Source organism: Neltuma alba, unplaced genomic scaffold, assembly GCF_004799145.2.
Source record: "Neltuma alba isolate B1F8T4 unplaced genomic scaffold, ASM479914v2 tig00013314_pilon, whole genome shotgun sequence".
NCBI lineage: Eukaryota > Viridiplantae > Streptophyta > Magnoliopsida > Fabales > Fabaceae > Neltuma > Neltuma alba.
In genome coordinates this window covers 1,524-22,187 of record NW_021637589.1, presented here as the reverse complement: position 1 = coordinate 22,187, position 20,664 = coordinate 1,524, and the positions used below count along the sequence as shown (strand labels likewise).

The 20,664-nt window shown below is 36.2% G+C and overlaps 4 protein-coding genes across 6 annotated transcripts; 1 reads left to right on the top strand and 3 right to left on the bottom strand.

Annotated features, from left to right (window-relative positions):
- Positions 1-1,767: 1,767 nt before the first annotated feature.
- Positions 1,768-2,895, bottom strand: LOC114736152 (glucan endo-1,3-beta-glucosidase 12-like). Its single transcript, XM_028923929.1, has one exon. It carries the CDS (start codon positions 2,893-2,895, stop codon positions 1,768-1,770), a length of 1,128 nt encoding a protein of 375 aa, XP_028779762.1.
- A 2,362-nt stretch (positions 2,896-5,257) lies between these two features.
- Positions 5,258-8,324, top strand: LOC114736149 (LIM domain-containing protein WLIM2b-like). Of its 3 annotated transcripts, none has more exons than XM_028923925.1 (6): positions 5,258-5,515; positions 5,720-5,964; positions 6,395-6,494; positions 6,579-6,613; positions 6,747-6,836; positions 7,821-8,324. In XM_028923925.1, the coding sequence occupies exons 2-6, from the start codon at positions 5,830-5,832 to the stop codon at positions 8,028-8,030; spliced, it is 570 nt and encodes a 189-aa protein (XP_028779758.1). In that variant the 5' UTR covers positions 5,258-5,515; positions 5,720-5,829; the 3' UTR covers positions 8,031-8,324. The 3 variants fall into 3 exon arrangements, with proteins under 3 accessions (XP_028779758.1, XP_028779757.1, XP_028779756.1); XM_028923924.1 differs by having other exon boundaries at positions 5,715-5,964; XM_028923923.1 differs by having other exon boundaries at positions 5,707-5,964.
- Positions 8,325-8,462: 138 nt separating this feature from the next.
- Positions 8,463-12,605, bottom strand: LOC114736155 (probable sugar phosphate/phosphate translocator At3g11320). The gene is made up of 5 exons (XM_028923932.1): positions 12,586-12,605; positions 11,795-12,262; positions 11,319-11,422; positions 11,001-11,229; positions 8,463-9,015 (listed from the first exon to the last, which is right to left on the bottom strand). The coding sequence occupies exons 2-5, from the start codon at positions 12,233-12,235 to the stop codon at positions 8,857-8,859; spliced, it is 933 nt and encodes a 310-aa protein (XP_028779765.1). The 5' UTR covers positions 12,236-12,262; positions 12,586-12,605; the 3' UTR covers positions 8,463-8,856.
- Positions 12,606-17,241: 4,636 nt separating this feature from the next.
- Positions 17,242-20,313, bottom strand: LOC114736156 (60S ribosomal protein L35a-1). Its single transcript, XM_028923933.1, has 5 exons — positions 20,225-20,313; positions 19,448-19,483; positions 19,054-19,282; positions 18,916-18,958; positions 17,242-17,574 (listed from the first exon to the last, which is right to left on the bottom strand). Exons 1-4 carry the CDS (start codon positions 20,254-20,256, stop codon positions 18,917-18,919), a joined length of 339 nt encoding a protein of 112 aa, XP_028779766.1. The 5' UTR covers positions 20,257-20,313; the 3' UTR covers positions 17,242-17,574; position 18,916.
- Between the last annotated feature and the right edge of the window lie 351 nt (positions 20,314-20,664).

The window sequence follows — 20,664 nt, the reverse complement described above, 5'->3', positions numbered from 1 at the left end:
GAATAGCTTCTGGAGAGAATAGATTCTGAAAGAATAAATTTTCTGAAAAAGTGATTCTGATAAATAGATATTTATTTGAAATAAATAAATAATATTAATAAAATATACCTTACGTATATATATTAATAAAATAAATAAATATGTTTTTTGCAAAATAATTTAATAAAGTAATTAAATATGTATATATTAATAAATAATATATAGTAATAAAATAATTAAAATTAATACGTATATATATTAATAAAATAACTAAATATGTTTTTCGTAAAATAATTTGTCCCCGGTGGCGACAAATTTCAGAATGGGACTGACAGAATTATTATTTCAACAAACATATTTCTCCACAATTCACAATTGTCAGCTTATACGAAAACCATGGTTTGGCTAGCCAAAACCATGGTTTTCCAAAAAAAAAGGGGTGTTTGGCAAATTTTTTTCCAAACCATGGTTGGAAAAAAACCCAAACACCCCCTTAATGTGTTCTATTTGGAAGCATAATCTGTAAAATTCAATGAGTTTTTCATTGTCAGTCTAAAAATGGGACAAATAAAATGTTGATATTAACGGAATAATGAATTTAAGTTATTTATGGGTAGTTTAAATTTTTCCTGAGTGAGACAGGGTACGAGGTGGGAGGAGGAGTTACGAGAAGAGAATTAGGTTAGAAAGGTCTGATATGGGGTAGGGTTTGGGCCTGGGCCCTCCATCTATACCCAAAAAAAAATCCCGGAGTAACGAAAGAATGGATGAAAAACTTATAAAATTAGATTGGTTTATTGGGCATGGGGTGACAGTCCCGTCATGCGCAATTAGTCAGATAATCCAATAAGGACATAGTCGCATATATTTGGTGATTAATAAACAAGAAATAGATACAAAATTTATTTCTTTATAGAAGTTCATTTCGCAATAATTTTGCAAATAAACTAAATTTCATATTTTGTTTAAAAGAACTAATTATAAGTATGAAATGATTTAGAACTTACCAGAATATGTTAAAGTTTTTTTTTTTGGGTACAAAAAAAAAAAAGAACAAAGTTAATCATTCAAAGACTATATATGCTCCTTACATAATAATGTTCAACCTAAACGCTATGATCATTCATTCTCCAAGGACGGGACGGCATCAACTTGGCTTAGTGTATTAGATGACAGGAGATTACTGATTACTGATTGGTGAACATGGAAAGAAGTCGAACTTCGAAGGTGCAAGAACGTGATATATCAAACGTCTAGAGCGAAAGGGTTGGAATTCTGTGATGGACTTAATTCCAGTACTGCTCCTAATATCATATCTATAAATGAATTTAAATCATAACAGCATAAACCCCCATGAAGGGCCTTTGGCTCGTTCAAGGCCGTGGCTCTCTTTGCTACAGTCTTCGTCTTAGGCCACATCTATCATACACTCCGTCTACTGAGCATAAATTCGCTGAAAACAATATGATCCGTATAAAAAAGATTTTTTTGGTAAAAAATTTTATTAAGCACGAGAGACACTTTTTATTACCACTAATCCAAAATTGCAGTTTGCTTACTGTTAGAGCATCCACAGGACAAAGAGACGATAACTGTTCAATAGAGAACTTCATGAGCCGGGACGCGGGCTCAGTCCCAAAACCTGAGTAGGGAACAGTTAAGAAATGACTCTTTCGGCTGAGCTTGCAGACTAAAGTTATTAACTAAAATCAGAGTTCCAAAGACGAAACAGACACCCAAAATTGACATCTTACGGGCGACAGGGAATGGTACCAGCGCTACGTTTTTCTAGTGAGAGAGCAAGACAAGGGAAACAAATGAAACCGCTAATAAAATTTTCACCCAAGCCTCAGCTTCCCCAGCCCTAGCAGACCAAGAACCAGAGAATTGAAGAGAATACTTGTTGGTCAGATTTGGATACAAAATCCCCCAATGCCGACCTGATTCTCGTGTTCCCTCGTCTTCTTCATCAAACAGCTCGTATACGTAAACACACGCCACTCCTTCCTTCCTCAGTGGCGTGCCTTTGCCGGCCTTCAAATGCTTCACGAGACCTTTCAGGTACATCTCGGCATACCCCTCGTTTGTATCCTCCTCCTTCTCAGCAATGGCGTCGGTGCTCGGCCAACCCGTCTCTGTCACTACAATGGGTATATTCTCATACCCAGCCGCCCCCATTGCGCTCACCACCGCATCGATCATCATATCAAAAAGGTTCTGGTACCGGACCCCAGAGGCGATATCGTCTCTGAAATTGAAAGGGTGCTCTTCAAACAGAGCAAACCCAATCGGGATGGCGAAATTGAGCTTGTACATTTTGTATGGGTACAAATTGATCAAGAACGACGAGTTGGTGTGGCTCAGGAACTGGAGGAGCGGCCCCATAATATCAACCCCGGCGAAATCTTGGAATCTAGCGGCTGAGGGAGGGAACGACTTGGTAATAACGCTGACGAAAGAGAATGAGGTGGAAACGGCGACATTGTGGATTCCAAGATCGTGAAGCGACGAGTAGACGTTTCGGATAGCCGGGAAGATAAGGTCCGCAGCCTGCGGCGAGGCGACGGCGAAGTCGTTGCCGACCGAGATGGTGGTTATGTTGACGCGAGGGTAGAAGGGCACAACGTGATGGTACAGCCACTGGACGGCGTTGGAGCGGTTGGTGGCAATGGGGGAGACCAAGCTGTTAGGGATGGTGAGAAAGACGGAGACATTGGTGTACAAGAAGGGTCGAATGATGTGAGGGTCAGAATCTCGGAGAAGAAGAGAGTTGGTGTTGAGGGAATGAAGGGCGGTGGGAATGCGGTGGGGCGACGACGAACGGGAGAAATGGTGGGTGACGCCGATGCATGGAAGGGAGGAGATAGCTGGAAGGAGAGAAAGAATGAAGAGAGAGAAAGTGAGAAGGCGAAACATAGTGGTTCAAGTTGGTTGGTTGTGAGAAGGGGGATATGGTAAGGAAGAAGGGGAAGGTTTGTTACAGATTTGGCGGGCTCTCCAGTTTCTGCTGCTACCATGAGCTTCATTTCAGTCCCTTTGGATTCTCCATGCCTCGCTTCGCTTCATCATCACGGTGCTTTTGGGATGTCCTGCTGTAGGAGCCCTTATGCATTGATAGCACAAAGCCATGAACCAAAAAATTAAAAAATTAATGTATTAGTGAATAGCTAGTTCAAGTTGTTTATAATGTGTTATTTTTTTCATGAAAATTTAAAATTAGATGATATGAAAATATATATATATATGTGACAGAATGCAATAGAAAATTTTGTCATAATCCTAGTAAGAGAATTTGACCTAAGTTTTATTTATTTTTGGGAAAATTATAATCAGGTCCTAATCAAGGGATTTAATTACTCTACACTCTGTTAACAAGTAAAGAACAAGAAATAACAAGTTTCAAAGTAAGGAATGACAACAAGTTCAGACTGGTCACTTGTATTGAGATTTTTTGGTAATTAAATTTTTTTTTAGACCTCTTACTAATTCTCCTTTTATTTTTTTTTAGGCACCATCTAAGCTATTTAATTTTTATCCCTGAATAATTATCAATATAAAAAATAAAATTTACAATAAAGTTATAAAATTTACAGTGTTACTATTCGTCGGGAGAGCAATAAAGGAGAAGGCAAGGCACAATCCGTTGATTGAGGCTGAGGGTCTCCGTTGCCACATTTTAGCAAAAACCATATTTGACATTAATATAATTATTTATGATTTACGACGCCTGGTAGTAGCTAGCAAGTTGATATGAGGTCTAAGATGGGATTGGACCAAGGGAGTGTTTGTGTTAACAAAAAATTTTTTCTTAAAAAATATTTTTACGTAAATCAAGACAAAATTTTTCTTATATACTTATTTCGTATATCGTAAAATCATTTTTAAAATTATAATTTGTTTTCATCCAAATACCAAACTAAACAAAGAATGGGGTATGGCAGAAATAAACAAAAGGAACGAGGAATGATGAAAAGTCAAGTTAGTGGGAATAAAAACAAATGAAAAATTGATTAAAATTAAACTAAAAAGATATATATATATATATATATATATCTCTGTTTCAAAATACTTATTTTTAAGATCATGCATATAATTTTTAAAAAAACTCATTAAATAATTTACATTATAATAAGATTTGATTTTACTTGATTAAAATATTTTTACTTGGTATATTTAAAATATATCCTTATTTTATCATTAAAAAAGTAGAATTTCAGAAAAATCATGAATGCTCATTAAAATTATAAAATAACAATTATCTAAGAAACACCAAAACTTTGATAACCCAAAAAGGATGTGCCTTTTTCTATAATTTATTTTGCCTTAATTCAAGCTGACGTGTTTCCAATTCCAAAAACACCTTTCTTAGAAACTAAGAAGACGATGGCAATTGGCAATGGTGTTATGGATGGAGGAAGTGTTTACAAGTTGATGCAGAACATACCAATTTTCTTTATCCAAGAAAAGGATGGGAAGGTGTGAAGTTTAACTTTAATATTAAAAAAAAAGGGAAATTTGGTTAAAAAAATCCTGTTTGAAAATTTAATTAGTTAGAAGGACATGAATTTGTGCCAGTACAATTATGATACGTAAGTGTAACATATCTTCTATTGTGTGTAACATATCATTAATGATGTGTAATAATCATCAATACAGAAAGTTATTTGCACATAGCAAAAGATATGGTGCACTCATAAATCATATTTGCACATGTTCAAATCCAAGTCTTTTTCAACCAATTAAATGTTCAAACCACAATTTTTTTTTTACCAATTCTCCCCTAAAAAACTGGATTTTAATATGGGTTATATCATATGAATGCTGAGATTTCTAATTTCGCGACTTCATTTTTAAAAGTTAAAATTTAGTACGCTTCTGTTGAATGAATAATGAGAGGTTATGAGGTCAAAAAAAAAAAAACCAAGAATCATGAGAGGTTAATTTACTTTAACCTTTGAAATTGAAAAGGCCCTGGCCCACCGATGTCAAGGCCACCATTAGGCGCCTGTCTGGCTGTGTCCGGGAAAGATATATTTGTATTATTCAATATTCAATTAGATATTCCATTCGTGATAAAATTCCCTTTTCTTCTTCACCCAAAAAAAAAAATTCCCTTTTCTTTTTTCGTCTCCCCCACGTTAATACTTTTATTTTTGTTCCTTCAATATCCCTCATTGATTCGATGCACATTGACTTGCTCTTCCTTTTTTTTTTCCCTTTGGTTAATTTTGTCCAAAGATTCTTGAAACTTGGCCTTAAAAAAAAGAGCAAGTTCCAAAAAAAAAATGAGAACTTTCAAAATTGAAATCCATGGAGCAATAAACTTGGTCGAGTGATCCTGATGTAAGAGAGACGAGAGGGGTGCAATAAGAATTAACATCTGATTATATAATTGATCCGTCATCATTTTTTTCATCTTGTTCGGTCCCTTTTACCCTTCAAATCTGTAACTGACTCAATCTTCTCTTCGCTTTAAATCAGCAGTCCCCGCAGACAAACCTCACCGATCCGCCATTTCTCATTCTCTGTTTTCAAGGTAAGCATGCTCTTTTGATTCTGCCAGCTCGACAGCATTTCATTAGCTCCCGACTCCATTCTAGGGCAGCTTCTACTCGATTTTCTGTAGTTTTCTCTGGAACCAAGCGGATATTTGTCTTCTAGTTTGACCCTTTTCTGACTATTAACTCAAAACTGTTTTCTCCTGGGGACTTTTCATATCGGGGTTAGTTTATCAGCGCAGGTTGTTGCAAATACAAATCTGAAAAGACGCGCAGTCTGGGAGTCTGACTCACTGGCTTGGCCCTTGGGGATTTGGAATTGGTGATAAAGCTAGATCCAAAGGGCATAGCTATGTCTTTCATCGGTACCCAACAGAAGTGCAAGGCATGCGAGAAAACGGTCTATCCCGTGGATCAGCTAACCGCTGATGGCGTTGCTTACCACAAAGCTTGCTTCAGGTGCTCTCATTGCAAAGGAACATTAAAGGTAGTCTATTGTAATTGCTTGTTTTTTATATTGCATTGTTGATTTAAGGGGGGAATCGACTATTTTTCTTTACTCTTAGAGCTTACTTTCGTACGTTATTTTGTTTCTTTGCTTGAATCTTCACTTAGTTTGTGCTTCCGTTTGAGTAAACTCCCATAAGCTGGAATGACTTCTGAGAGAATGAATTCTTTGATCTGCGTAGATCGAAGACTGTGCATCCATCCGTGATATCAGCCAAAAGCAAACGGTGGATGTGTAAACTATGGGATGGTTTATCACAGTAGAATGTTACATATTTTGACTTTTTTACAAGAAAACGGTTCTGACTGCTAAAAAAATGAATTTTAAACATTTTTTATGATTTTGAACATATTTTAGTTAACTAGTAAAGCGCTGAATTCTTTATATTATTGATGATCTCTATTTTCAGCTAAGCAGCTATTCCTCAATGGAGGGTGTTCTCTACTGTAAGCCTCATTATGAGCAGCTCTTCAAGGAGACAGGCAGTTTCAACAAGAACTTTCAGTCACGTAGGTCTTCTTGCAAGATAGATCTCTCTTTATGATTTCTAAATCAGATACCTCTTTAATTGGCAATAATTTCATTTTGAACAGCTGCAAAGCTTGCTGATAAGACGACTCCTGAGCTGGTAATAAAAATATTAAGCTCTCTCTGTTGTTTTCTTTAGAAACTATGTTTAGATTATACGGTTCATTGATATCGTGATCTGTCTATGGCATTTGGTTTTATTGTTGAACTTTAGCATTTTTTGTTTATTTTAGACAAGGTCCCCTAGTAAGGCTGCCAGCATGTTCTCTGGGACACAAGAGAAATGCGCTACATGTGGTAAAACTGCTTATCCATTGGAGAAGGTACAGTTCTAGATTTTCCAGAAGTGAATTCTGCGATGCTATTTGATTTAGGTTATGCTTTTGTTACGAATGGATAATATTGGTGCTCAGGTCTTGACAAAGATGGATTTTTATTGCTATTCACATCCAGATTCATTATAGTAGTGGAATTCTTTTCTCTCTGGTTCAATAATATGTGAGCAACAGGAACAATGGTATTCATATGTACCTGGAAATTGTTAGGGCTATGGCAGGATATAAGGATGGTGATACAGTGTCTGTCCTATTTACTTTGATTTAATGAATTTTGGACTTAAATGTCGGCATGAAGAGACATTCAATGGTGTTTGTTACTTACTGGCATTAATTGATGAACATGTATCAACTTCCGTTCTAAATGCCTCCTATGATATCATGTTGTGCTATCAAACATAGATTCCCTTGCGTTGAGTGCCTTGGATCTGAATTCCTTGTCTTATTGAGAAACTTTTTATAAAATGTCATATGTATGACAAGGAACTTGTTGATTCACAGTGAAATAGAATGTACCTATATTTCATTCTTTGCTGCCTAGCAGATTGTCAATATCAACTTTATTTATTATACCAGTGTCCATTTTCCCTGCTTGATGTTTGAAAGATATAAGTAGTTAGCTAGTCAGTGTTACTTATTTATCATGATCACCACGAACATGTTTAAACTGAAGGGCTAGGGTGCTGATGTGATATGTTAATTTTGAATATATATATATATATATAAGAAAGCCATGACATTAGAGTTCAACTCAGTCAGGAAGGGCACAACCAACTCTTTCTCCACTGAAAGTCAGTAACTAAACCTATTTGGTAATGTAATTTACACTACGAAATGGGTTCTATATTTAAAACTAAAGAGAGTATATTTTATGCTTTACCTATATGAGCAAACCCAGTGTCTCCATAGTCATGCTGAAAATGCTTTAGTTTGTTTGTCATCATCTATAAAAGGCAATTATTTTGAGTGTAGGTAACAGTGGAGGGTCAAGCCTATCACAAATCATGTTTCAAGTGTTCACATGGTGGCTGTCCCATATCACCGTCAAATTATGCAGCTCTTGAGGGCATTTTGTATTGCAAACACCACTTCTCTCAGCTTTTTAAGGAGAAAGGAAGTTATAGTCATCTAATCAAGTCTGCATCAATGAAACGAGCAACCACCCCTGTTCCAGAATCCTAAATCTTGCTGCCTGATATTTTATTTTTTGTCCATTGCAAGTGTTTGTATGCGTGCTTTTTTCCTGTTCTGGTTCTATAATGATGGCCTTATACTCGGCCTTTTACATCTTTCTATGTGTGGTGTGCAAATGATTATCAATTGTGCATTCAGTTAAATAGTGTGGCTTGCAAGATGTGTCTTTCAGAGGGGTGGCATGGCCTCTCGTCCATTTTGTACTTGAATTGATAGTGAAGGAATCTTTATTGGTTCCGTTTTTAATGGCTTCACTCATGCAACGTTATAATCTCTTGCAAATCCATTCTCATTCCATATGATCATTCGTTACCAGATCTCCCTTGTATCTCGTGCTGGAAAACCCAGCAGGCAAGCTCACTTGAAAACACTAAGGGGAATTTGAAATAAGTGTAATTCAAACTGAACATATCATAATCATAATTATGTACAAATCACTGAATGGAATTAATCTATGATGGCATTATGCGTTACAGCAAAAACATGAATGTAAAGACCTCAACAAAAGAATTAATGCTAGATATTCCTCGATGACCCCAGTATCATGGGTCTAACAATATAAATAGAGAAGGAATGAGAGAGTATTAGTAACTTATTGAAAATATCTACTGTAGGCTGACTCTGCACAGCTGCCAATACAATGTCAACCCGTTGAATGAGGCTTTCCGAATGGGAAAAAAACAAATGTTCAGTCAAAGATTTCATGACTCCGGATTCTGACAATTACCATCCTTCAACACTTTTGCCTCGTGGAATCTTGAGGTCGTCTGTGCAGTAATGAAAACAAAATACAGGGACATCACTTGGGACTTCCCTAAGAATGTTGTGGCTTGCTTCGCTTCTTGGCTTCACTGTAAAGTATAACTCCACACACTGTGAGCGTGTAGCCTAGCATTCCAGTGACAGACACTGGGTTCCTAAATATAAGAATTGAAACCACTACAGCTACAGCCCCTTTAGCATTCCCGAGTACCTGCATGAGCCAACTCTTATGTTAGACGGTGCATAAATCACATATGCCAAATGCAGAGAGCATCTAATAAAGCAAAAATAACGACTGTGTTGAAAAGGCTGGGGGCTTGAGGTGGATAGAGTAGAGGAAGCCATAAGCAGTCAAGCAACCAAAACATTTGCCCAATCATTTCGTTTAATATATCAATGCAGCCACAGTTCATGATTACTATGAAGAGAATTAAAACTAGACTTCGTTAAGAGACCGCATTCGACTCCAATCAGATTCCTTTCTCCTATCAACTTAAACTTCAAAACATGGTGCCACTACTGCATAATCTTACAATTCTCTGAATCATAAGGTGACATAAAAAGGAGAAGAGAGAGAGAGAGCCGACATAAGCAGAAGTTAATTTTGAACCTTCCTCTTCGAAAAATACACAAAACCACTCAGGAAAATCATCCTCAGTTTAAGTTTCAGCTATGCGGCCTATGGCCATAAATCAATTCACTGCAATTAACAAGACCCTCAGGATTTGTTTTCACTCAGTTGAGAAACAATCAGGTTGTTCAGCTGTGACCAGAGAACCAACTGAACCATGTTTCAACTGGAAATATCTTAAACAAGCCTCCCAGTCCCTATGCTCGTCTTGGAGGTGCAGCATGTGCTGCTAGGAAATATAGATGATCCAAGATCTGAACAATTCTCTTAGATGGCAGCACCATCAGGAGGAGCAGTGGTTCCATATGCATGGAAAAGGGAAATTAGAGGAGGATTTCGTACCACATAGGTGGAAGTGGTTGGAAGAGAATTTGAGTACGGTGATCAGCCTCAGACGAGGGAGAACATTTTGGTAGAAGTACTAGGAAGAATACTGACAATGATTCTCTCAATTTCTTTCTGACTCTTATAGAGAAAATTTTGGGTGCGGGGAGGTAGAAGATGTCACAAGCCCACTTCAGTAGTGAGTCACACTTGAATGCGTGGGATCCCCTCAAGTGATACACCCCATGCACTCAGTGTTTGTCTTTTTCTCCAAAATTGATGCTGTCAACTTCAGGGAAAAATTGAAAGGATCCATTCTCTGAGTATTTTCATATCCTGAGCCATTTTCAGTGTTGCACCTTGTCTCTTCTCTTACTATGTTGGTTTAAGCATTGTCTTTAAGCGCTGTATGCTGGCTCGTAGCAACTTATGAGACATGTTACAGGCATTATAGTACCCTTACTCCGTCATGTCTAACTCATAATCTAAGTTTCCACCGCAGTGTCATACTCCATTTATGTTCTCTGTGCTGTTGGTGTATTGTGTTGTATTCGGTGTTGTTGGAACCTGTCTAAAGGTTATGTAGTGTGATTTGAAGAGTGCTGAATTCCATTGCATAACAAGATCCCCTATGATGAAATACAATATCACTTCCTTTTGCTTTTTGTGCTCTCTTATGGTATTTTTAGCAGGGGATCCCATCGCAAGCATCAAGAGTGAATCTGATGAATTAAACAGATTATGCGACAATTTGACTCCATTGATAACAACCCCATCCTAAATATTTGAACCCATGTACCTTACATGTAAAATTTCATTAAAGAATTCATCTTTAGATCTAATTTATCTTGACCTGTCAGTAAAAGGGTTGGGCAATGCTAAGGTCTAAGCTAGCTTTAAAATTCTCACTGATCCTCTGAATTGTTCTTGGAACAGGCTGGTGTTATTATTTTGTAGTCTCTGATTCTCTGGTAATCATAAGAGATTCTACCTTTCACTAAAACAAGATAAACCCAACGACAGACATAGGAATGCGCCCAAATATGTAGTCAAAATGAGTTACAAAGAAACAAACCACTGGAATGACGAAGACTATGGCAAAACACACATATACTTTAATTTAAATACTGGATTTGTTTGTAACAATTGCAAGTATTTGACCTTTTATTTACAGAAAAGTCTATTAGGTTGAAAATTTTGGAGGGGAAACGCATAGTCCTATCTGAAGAAGTGGGACATACCTGAAGGGTAAGAGCACTGGTGTGCTTTGTGACCAAAAAGTTGGTCAAGTTGACAAAATATGCAAGTGCTGAGTTAAATAGCAGATACCAGATGATCTTGATATCATCTCTGGCAAGAGCTAGTGTGATGCCAACTACATTTTCTTCCATTACAAGTGTGGCTGGAAGAAGGAAAACAACTGCCATTGGAGCCATGTAAAGTAGAAGGTTCATAGAATTCAGCTTCTCCCTGATATAAAATAACTATGATGTGAGTTGTTGTTCCTTAGTAGCACAAAGTGCAGACACGGATCAATGAGTTACTTGAAAATAGCTTACCCTTCGGAAGAAAGTAAAATTCCCTGTAACACCGTTTTGAGGGCCCTTGCAGCTGTAGCTGCAACACATATTATGAACCCAAATAAATGGAAGCTTGGTTCACCCTATAATCACATAAAGACCAATAGAAGTAATAAATTAGAAGTCCGAATATTGGGTGTATAACATAATTTGAACATTACATAAGAAATGAGATCCACAGTTTTTTTCATTTAGAAATTCAACATTTGTGAAGCACCAATCCCAGCGTAGGATTTGTAACAGAAATAACTAAAACATAAAATTACATTTAAAGATTCCCATCTTTAAATGATAAGGAATCAAGTGCCAGCAACAAATTTTCCACAAATGAAAACACCGTCCGTAACATGTACTTCATCCAATTCTAAATGGCATAGAAAAACAAAAGGCAAAATAGAATTGCACATGCAGAATCAAATTATAAATTGAAAAGAAAAATAGGATAACTCACGTACCCCGCTTGCAATGATGACTCCAGTAACAACAGGAATAAGGGTAACATAAGTAAGCCAGGCCTCCCTCTTGAAAGTCATGAGGTAAGCAAAAACTGCAGTGAAGAATGGAGTCGTGGCACCAACTGCCTGGTTGAAGGACACGGGCAAGTACCTAAGCGAAATGTTGCCAAAGACGACGGAGATGCAGAAGACGAAACTGAGGGCGGAGATCTTGAAGAACTGGACCCGGGATCGAATTGTCTGCATAGGCACAACCTTCAACCAAGCTATAGCAACATAGCTGAGCAAGGAGCAAGCGGTCATGTGGCACATGGTGAGGAAGATCGGGTACTTGAAGCCATAGTTGCTGAGCAAGTACTTGTTGAGCAAGAGGACCCCAATGTTGGAGGAGTACCAGGAAGCGATAAGCCCGAATGTGAATAGACGACTCTGAGCCTTCATTTTGGGAGGCCGGCCTTGATCGGCGTCCTGAAATTGGGAAACAGAGGAGAAGGGGGTCAGCGTGGAGGGGTTAATTGTATAACGAGAAGAAGGGGACGGATCTCGTAGGGTTTAAGCCAGGAGGGATCTGAGCAATGGAGGAGCTATGGAGAAAAAGAAATTATGCATGAAGAGAATGAAGAGTGCGCAAGCCTTCTCCCATGGATCTGAGAATCTGATGTCATGGGAGATAAAGGAGCAACACCCGAGAAACAGAGAAATTAAGAAGAAAGTCACAGAATGAGACAGAGGGGCAGAGAAAGAAAGAGAATGGTTCGAATTAAGAAGAAAGCTGGAGGCTTGAGAATTACCGACAAGAAACGTGCCTCTGCAAATGAATGGAAGGGACAGTGGGAAAGAGAAGGAGCATTTAAAGCAGAGGAGGGAAACGCGTACAGCAGAGGCAGAGGCTCATTTTCCTGCACTTCGTTTCGGTTATTTTCCCCCTTTAAAATTGAATTAAAATTTAAAAATATTACTCATCCGATCTTTAATATAAGACCCATTTAACTAATTTGGTTAGATTAAGGAAGTTAGGTAAGTTAGTTAATTATAAGAAAAGTGACACATTTTTTCCAAAATACCATAATCATCTTTCTTAATACCCCCTCTCCCTCTTCTACTTGTATGGGTGAGAAAATTGATAAATATGAGAAATGGGTCTTATATTTAGGACCAAAAACAACTCAAGAATTGGGTCCTATATTAAAGACCAGAGGAGTACATTAATATCTAAATCACTAATAATTACTTATTAGCAACCCAACCCTTTATTTATGCATGTAGGGACGAAGAAAACAAAATCATACCATATATATATTTTTTCTCGTTTTCTCGATGCTTGGGGCTATTATCATTATTATTTTCTGCTAACAATTAAAATTGAATTTATCTAATTAAATTAGTGTTTGGGGAATGAATATGTTAGGTGGGCTAGAATTGAGGTTTGGAAATAAAAACGTCAAAGTGGAGGACGCATCTACCAAGAAATAGGGGGGGCTCAAAAACCATGCTCATTATACGATACAAGTTAAATTGAAAGTATGAGCATTATAATAAAAGGATGAAATGAAATGTTTCTAAAAATTGGAGAATGGTGTGGCGATGAAGCAAACTGAATATCCTAAAATAAATGGGAAAAGATTCCAAGGCGTTAGCATAAATATGGTAAATAAAACGCAAACACAGTTACGGAACCTGAGAAGAGAAGCATTGTTCTCTCTTGAGCACATGCTTCGTCTTTGAGAAGTTAAAATAAGTGGGTTTGAAAGAAACAAGAGAACCGTGTTTGGGAACTTTAAGAAATGACAGAAGATTACTCCAGGGCATTGCGCAAATCAAATAAAAGGTGGCATGATATCAACAAGGAATTGGTTCAGATGATAAGTATCTTAACTCCTTAATCAGACGTATTAGGTTTTAGTCCGGAGCATGAAAAAAATCCTAATCAATTGAGAGACTCCTACTCCTTTCAAGTGACTTCAGTTATGTTGAACCGGATTAGTCGGATTCCTGATAATAAAATCTGATCTTACCAGTAGTTTCATTGTAACCCCAAAAAAAAAAGAATAGAGAGAGGGGTGGCGTGATAGGTGGAAGAGCATTACTGGAGAGGAGACTGGTCCAAACGCCGCCTTCCTTCCTTCGTTGCTTAATCTACTTGCCTAAAACCTATGACTTTTCTTCAACTATTAAGGCCCAAAAATCTGAGTCGTGCAGAAATTAGGTCCTTCCCTTGACCCGTTCCAATTTTGTGTTTCTTGGGTATTTCTCCAAGCAAATTTTGACTGCACAATATCGCAATATTAAGAGGTACTTGTATTATTGTAACAAATAGTCCATTCACAAAGCGGTAGCTGTACTGTGCATGTATTAAAGAAAGAAGCGTGCTAATAACCTGCCTCTGATAATGCCTAAGCATCGCATGGATAAAATAATAGTAGCATAGCATATAATAAGTGGGATTATTATTAAATTTGAAAGGCCGACTAGTACGTTGATTCCCTGATTTGGAGGGTTTTGAGGAGGAAGGACGCAAAGGAAAGCAAAGCAAAAGGGAATTCACATCACATGAAAGTTTTATTACAAAGTGCGTTTCGTTTTGCAGATCACATGACAAATGGAATTGAAGCGTTTCAAGTCACTTTCTCCGTAAGTTTAGGCACAGAAAAATCAACCAAACCCATTACGGCATGAGAAAAGTAATTAATTAATTAATTAAATTGTGTTGAAGTGATCAAACTCATTAAGATGATTAAAGAGGTGAAGTCAAAATTTGGGAGTGGATTTTCAACGAGCGAAGATGGGGTCAGCCCAGAATTGTTCATGCAAGGGATACGCATTCCCCTTGGAATTATAATAAAGTATATATAACCAACACGCGTTAGGCTCAAGATATTTTATTTTTCTAACCTATAACTAAAATAAGAATGATCTATACCTGTTCATGCAACTGTTTTAAAATCTTAGCTCAAACAAGTACTAATTTTCTCACAAGTGAACGACTTTTACTTTGGGGTGTTTGGCATAGACAAAAATATTTTTAAAAAAATACTTTTACTCAAATTGGTATAAATTACTTCTAAAAAGCTAATTCAAGCATCTTATCTTTCAAACAAGTTTGAATTGTGAACTTTTTGTTTATGTTACTATATTTTAAGTTATCCTCAGTAAGTAAGCCTTAAGCTTATAGCTTCTTCTTCTTTTTTTTTTTTTTTTTGCCAAGCAGGATCTATTATTGGATGATTTGAGTTTATCAGTTCTCTCAATTTTTTTCTTTATTTCCCTCAAATTTTTAATACATTAAAGACGTCATGAGCGGCCCCACTTATTGTCATGTACTTGCACTCTCGTTCTTTCACTTCTGTTATTAAAATATTTTATTCATCATATTTTTGAACTAGTTCTAATTCTTCCCTGGCATGCAGCGTGTATAATTTCTCAGTAAGGTACACCTAATCACGTATTAATATAACTGTTATTATGCGTGAGAGTCCAAATTATTAAATAATTGATTGTCCTCTCCGATCCAAAAATAAAGAAATTGTTTGGTATAACAAAACGATTTCCATAAAGAATAGTTTGTGGCACCCATTTAGTGAATTAATGGGCAACATGTCATCCAAGACTACCATATATGATGAAAGAAGCCATGATATGAGACATGTTGTTCAGCTCATCGGCTTCCCCTTCTTTATTCTTCACCAAAAAAAAAAGTCATACTAAGTCAATAAAGGCCACATGAGTCGCAAGTAAATAAGTTAATAGTAAGAATGTGGGATGGGTTTTGTTTTTCTTTATATAAAAGTACTCCTCTAGTCTTTAATGTTGGATCTAATCAAGCAGTTAATATTGGTCCTATATGTAAAACCTATTTCACATGTTTATCAATTTTTTTTAAGATTAACAATAATCAAGTAGGGAAGGGATGAAGAGAATTGAGAAAATTGCTTAAGGTGTAATATTAGCTAATTTAATTAACATTCTTAATCTTCTCAAATTAGTTAATTAGATCTTACATTAAGAATTAGAAAATAATTTTTAAATGCTTATGGCGTTTTTCATACAGCCGAGATTGTGAATGTGTGTAACTGTGCATATTGATTCTAGCTTTTTAAAAAATATAACTCAAAGTTGCTTTATTTATTTTTCATCCGACTGAATAAGTTGATGTGTTTGACTTTTTATCAGGTCTTTTGTTTGTTGTAAAGCTCAAATTATCATCGTGCAAAGTTGTGAGTTGGGACTCTTACAATTATACTCATTAATAATACTCCGTCCTAATTATAAGACCAATTGACTTATTTGAGGAGATTAAGGTAAGTTAAATTGGTTTTTATAATAAATAAGTGTTGTCATTCCTAAAATATCCTTGTTAATTAAGTACATTGGCTAAAACTATCATTATTAGAAGGATTATCTTGGAATGCATAAATATAAGAGAAAATGGATTGGGTCTTATAATTAAGACCAAATAAAAAGTCAAATTGGGTCTTATAATAAGACCGGAGGAGTAGTAACATTTTCATTCCTTTAATCCATGAGAAGTAACGTCATGATCACATTTGTTATTAGGAAGGCATTGACCGTTGACCCTTTTTTTGGGGGATCTCAGATTGCCTTTTTTTTTTTTTTTGCAACTTTGGGTAAACATGTGGAAGTGCACATGGTTCAGGAATATGCACGCATACAAAACCAATTAAAAAACATGTCGTAGGATTATTTCTTGGTCTCAAACTATCATTTCTCCAATGAGAATCTGAAGATCACTGTATAGATTTAGGAAGAACGATCAAACAATTAACCACATAAATTTGATGTTACTTGGGATACGTTGCTCGAGTCTTTATTATTATTATTATTATTATTATTATTATTATTATTATTATTATTTATGCTACAAGTTTATTTATTTATTTATTTTGGTGAAGAGTCTTTATTTATTATTGCCTCCAATGATATAGACATCGCAACTGACTTCTTTATTTTTTAACAAATCGGGCCAAAACACATATCCTTCCAAATATTTATTGGTTAGGTGCGGAGATCGTAGAGGGATGAGCAAATAGTAATAAATGTTTTGGCAATACTATATAGGAACGGATTTGATTCCAAATTCCAAAATGATCCCCCCTGCGCTGGACCATTTGATTAACATTAGGTTATATGCATATATTTCCCAAGTCTCACATCAGCAATTTGATGATATTATAAACATGGATCAAGCAACCAGTACTCTTAAATCAAATACACCATCCAAAATTTGGGATCCAATTCTCTGCATCTTCAGTGTCAAATGATAAGTCGGCTCCATATATTGCTCGAGATCTCTCGTAGAAAAAATCTTTTTGTTCAAAGCTTGTAAACTTCATCATCTTGTAAATTTGTTAGCCACAGTTATATAATCGTTCAATATTTACGCAGAAACACACAGCTTGATCCAGATCTAAGAAATTACACAACAAATATCATCTTTGCCGTCAAATAAAAACATGATCTGGAAGAATTTTACTGAAATGAGTCAATAATGCGATGCTAATCTGAAAAATTATACTCTTGCCATGATTTTATCAAAAATCAGACAACAAAGAACATAATATATATACCTAGTCTTCTTTTAAACCAAGGGTTGTCGCAACGCTGATTGACACTCATGGGAAATAATGCAGATCTTTCCACATCATGAACAAGCAATCTATTGTGCTCAACAGAACAAAAGGTCATAAATTAAACTAAAAGAAAACAGCCTCCTCCTAGTTATGAATAAACGCTCTTCAGACTACACGATGCGCCCTGAGAATCTGCAACAAGGAAAATCAAAATGCAAAATAAGAACAAGACAACATAAATTATTGATGAAGTAATTAAGATAAAATGGCACGCAACCACGTCACTAGCCATGCGGTTTAAGAGCGAACACTGAAAGTAACTACCAACAGTAAACCGAACAGCAATATAAAGGTGCACGCCAGACAAAAAGATGACATTGACCATGGTACCTAGTGGGCATATGAATAAAATACTATCTCCAGTCCTCAATATAAGAGCTTGTTTGACTTTTATTCTGGTCTCAAATATAAGATCTCAATCTACTTTGTCTCTTATACTACCTCCGGTCCTTAATATAAGACCCTGTTTGACTTTTATTTGGTCCTAAATATAAGACCCCAATCCACTTTGTCTCTCATATTTATGCATTTTTTCCAAGATAATCCTTCTAATAATTGCAGTCCTAGCTAATATAGTTGATTAGTAAGGATATTTTAGGAACGGCAACACCTATTTATTACAAATAACTAACTTAACTTCTTTCCTTAATCTCCTCAAATTAGTCAACTGGGTCTTATAATTAGGACCGGAGGTAGTATTTATCTATTTTTCCCCAAGATAATCCTTGTAATAATAATAATTCTAGCTAATACACTTGATTAGTAAGACTATTTTAGAAAAAATAATACTAATTTATTACAAATAACTAATTTACTAATTTTTTTAATTTACTCAAATTAGTCAACTAGTTCTTATATTAAAGACTGGAGGTAGTATATTACAAAATTTATAACTTATAATAAGCTGCATTAATCACCAAGTGTTTCTGGTTTAAAAGAAATATTTGTGCAAAAAAGAAAGAGAGCTCAAAATGAAGATCTATGGCAGAAATTCACAACCCTACCATCGTCTTGGCTTGAAGAGAAGCCATGCATGCGTATTGCAAATATCTTATTATTGGGGGGGAAAAAAGCTTATGATTGAGCAGTAACAATGATTAGAACTTCCCATAGTGAAACTTCCAGACCATGGGAAACAAACAAATGGCAGAGCGTATGAAAATAAGTTACCCATAAGTATGAAAGTCATGGCAATGAACAACTCAATTTGAAGTGTCAAAGTTATAGAAGCAACCTACAACATGAGGTCAAGTTCTACCGACGCAATCTCACAACACCATCTTCACATAAGGAAGATTGCTATGATTTGACTTTACATTCAACACTTAGCAGCAGTTGATCTAGTCAGCATCTCTCAACGCAAATGTAAAGATTATGCTATATTACCAATCATTTCCATAAGTGTAAAAAGAACAAAAAGAACTGAACATGTCAAAGAAGAACACAAGAGTATCAATAAAACGGAATAATTACCTCAAATGTTGCTTGGATACATGAAGACTCTTACCCTTGCTCCCTGCACATAGATTAATTTTCAATTTTCAAATGACTCAGAAAGCCTCAGCCAAAGCTATGTAAAAGTGTTCATCAATTCTATTTCACAACAATCACCATAGATTTGGGCGGCAAATTTGACTTGAATTTGGCACGGACAATCCCACTGTTACCATGAGGGCGGGTAACCTTCCCCCAAATGCAGCGGTAGTGGCTTCCGTTCTTCTTCACCTTGGCCTTGTAAATGTATGCCATGCGCTTGCCACTGTACCATGCAACCTCTTCCTTGGAGTTCACTCCCTCAATCTGGATAAGTGATGTATTTGGGTATTGGTTTGACTTGGACCTGGACAACATTATCAAATTATCAGCTTAAAAACAAAAATCCAAACTAATCAATATCCACTGAACCAAATCTTTCACTGGATACTCTTAAGGAAATCTTCAATGTAATAAAACGCATTATACGAGGGGGGAAAAATGACAATTTAGTTTGAGAAGAGTAAAATACCTCTTGTATCCAAGGATTGACCCTCGAACATAGAGTCTGGTATAAAAGGAAAAACAATCAAAACATTAGCATCAGGAAAAATGAAAACAAATAAGAAAGTTCAGACCAAGAACATAATATGCATAAATAAATCTGTGAAATAGTCAAGCTCCTATGTATACCCAGAAATAATCAAACACGCAATTATGCAACCTTATAAGCTGCAAACTTGCAATATATACCACGAAAGCTTGTTCTTTCCAGTTATTGTTAATATAATACCAAGGTCTAAATAAATGTGTGTATATTTTTATTCCACTTTATTTAAACAAATGGATACCAAATTGTAAACATATATGCAATTTTATATACCAAATGATGCATTTCCCATAAGAATAATCCAACAGATCAAATTTCTGTAAACATCATCAAATGGTTCTATCATCAGCTGCTAATTTCTGTAAAAAGGCCTAATTAAAGTTAATCGACTTCTATACTTGGCCACAATGATGCAAGAGCTTACAAACCAATGCAAAATAAGTACATAACGTTCAAAGCAATATCTGTGAATCATCTGTAATGATGTCTCCACGTAACGGAAAAACAGAACCCGAGAACTGCACAGGCAACGTACTACTATAATCAACATAAGGTAAAACCAAGTGGAGAGCTCACGGCCGCAGCTCAAAAGACCAAATTCACTCAAAAATGAATCTTTATGAGCAACCCGTAGAACTGAGCTGCAGCAGCTATGGTTTAAGACTCAGGTAAAAGGAGATTAGTAATTAGATCACAGACCTAACTCGCTCTCCTTGGCGTCCCTTCACCATCTTCGGCTGGTTGGCTACGCTCCCCAGTTGATGTAGAAGCGGAGATCGGCGGAGAGCTGGGGATCGAGGGTTTTTATCAAACGGAGAGTTTAAAGCACAGGTTGTTTTCATAACTGGGCTCTCGTCTATTTGGGCTTCGGTCCACTTCGCTGTTTTAGGGCCCATTAATCCAGCTTGGTAATGCAATTTGGATTAACTTTAATTAGGCCTTTTTATATCTTCCCCCCCTCCCCCAAAAGCTAACGTGTTTAAACGGATCAAATGAAGTTTGATGAATGACTCGTGCTTTAAGATTTTTATTTCATTCACGTATCAATATATAAATTGGTGACAATTTCCCCTCTTTGATGCTTTACCATGTTCTTAATGGCACATTTGGCTTACGCGATTTCAAAAAAGAAAGGTACA

What these genes read in the sequence shown, in the direction of transcription:
- LOC114736152 (XM_028923929.1), bottom strand. Translation starts at nt 2,895, where the DNA reads ATGTTTCGCCTTCTCACTTTCTCTCTCTTCATTCTTTCTCTCCTTCCA.
- LOC114736149 (XM_028923925.1), top strand. Translation starts at nt 5,830, where the DNA reads ATGTCTTTCATCGGTACCCAACAGAAGTGCAAGGCATGCGAGAAAACG. An exon ending in ATTGCAAAGGAACATTAAAG is followed by an intron (nt 5,965 to 6,394) that starts GTAGTCTATTGT and finishes CTCTATTTTCAG; the next exon opens with CTAAGCAGCTATTCCTCAAT. An exon ending in ATAAGACGACTCCTGAGCTG is followed by an intron (nt 6,614 to 6,746) that starts GTAATAAAAATA and finishes TGTTTATTTTAG; the next exon opens with ACAAGGTCCCCTAGTAAGGC.
- LOC114736155 (XM_028923932.1), bottom strand. Translation starts at nt 12,235, where the DNA reads ATGAAGGCTCAGAGTCGTCTATTCACATTCGGGCTTATCGCTTCCTGG. An exon ending in GAGTCATCATTGCAAGCGGG is followed by an intron (nt 11,423 to 11,794) that starts GTACGTGAGTTA and finishes ATGTGATTATAG; the next exon opens with GGTGAACCAAGCTTCCATTT. An exon ending in ATTTTACTTTCTTCCGAAGG is followed by an intron (nt 11,230 to 11,318) that starts GTAAGCTATTTT and finishes ATTTTATATCAG; the next exon opens with GGAGAAGCTGAATTCTATGA.
- LOC114736156 (XM_028923933.1), bottom strand. Translation starts at nt 20,256, where the DNA reads ATGGTGAAGGGACGCCAAGGAGAGCGAGTTAG. An exon ending in CGCCAAGGAGAGCGAGTTAG is followed by an intron (nt 19,484 to 20,224) that starts GTCTGTGATCTA and finishes CTTTTATACCAG; the next exon opens with ACTCTATGTTCGAGGGTCAA. An exon ending in ATTTGCCGCCCAAATCTATG is followed by an intron (nt 18,959 to 19,053) that starts GTGATTGTTGTG and finishes ATCTATGTGCAG; the next exon opens with GGAGCAAGGGTAAGAGTCTT.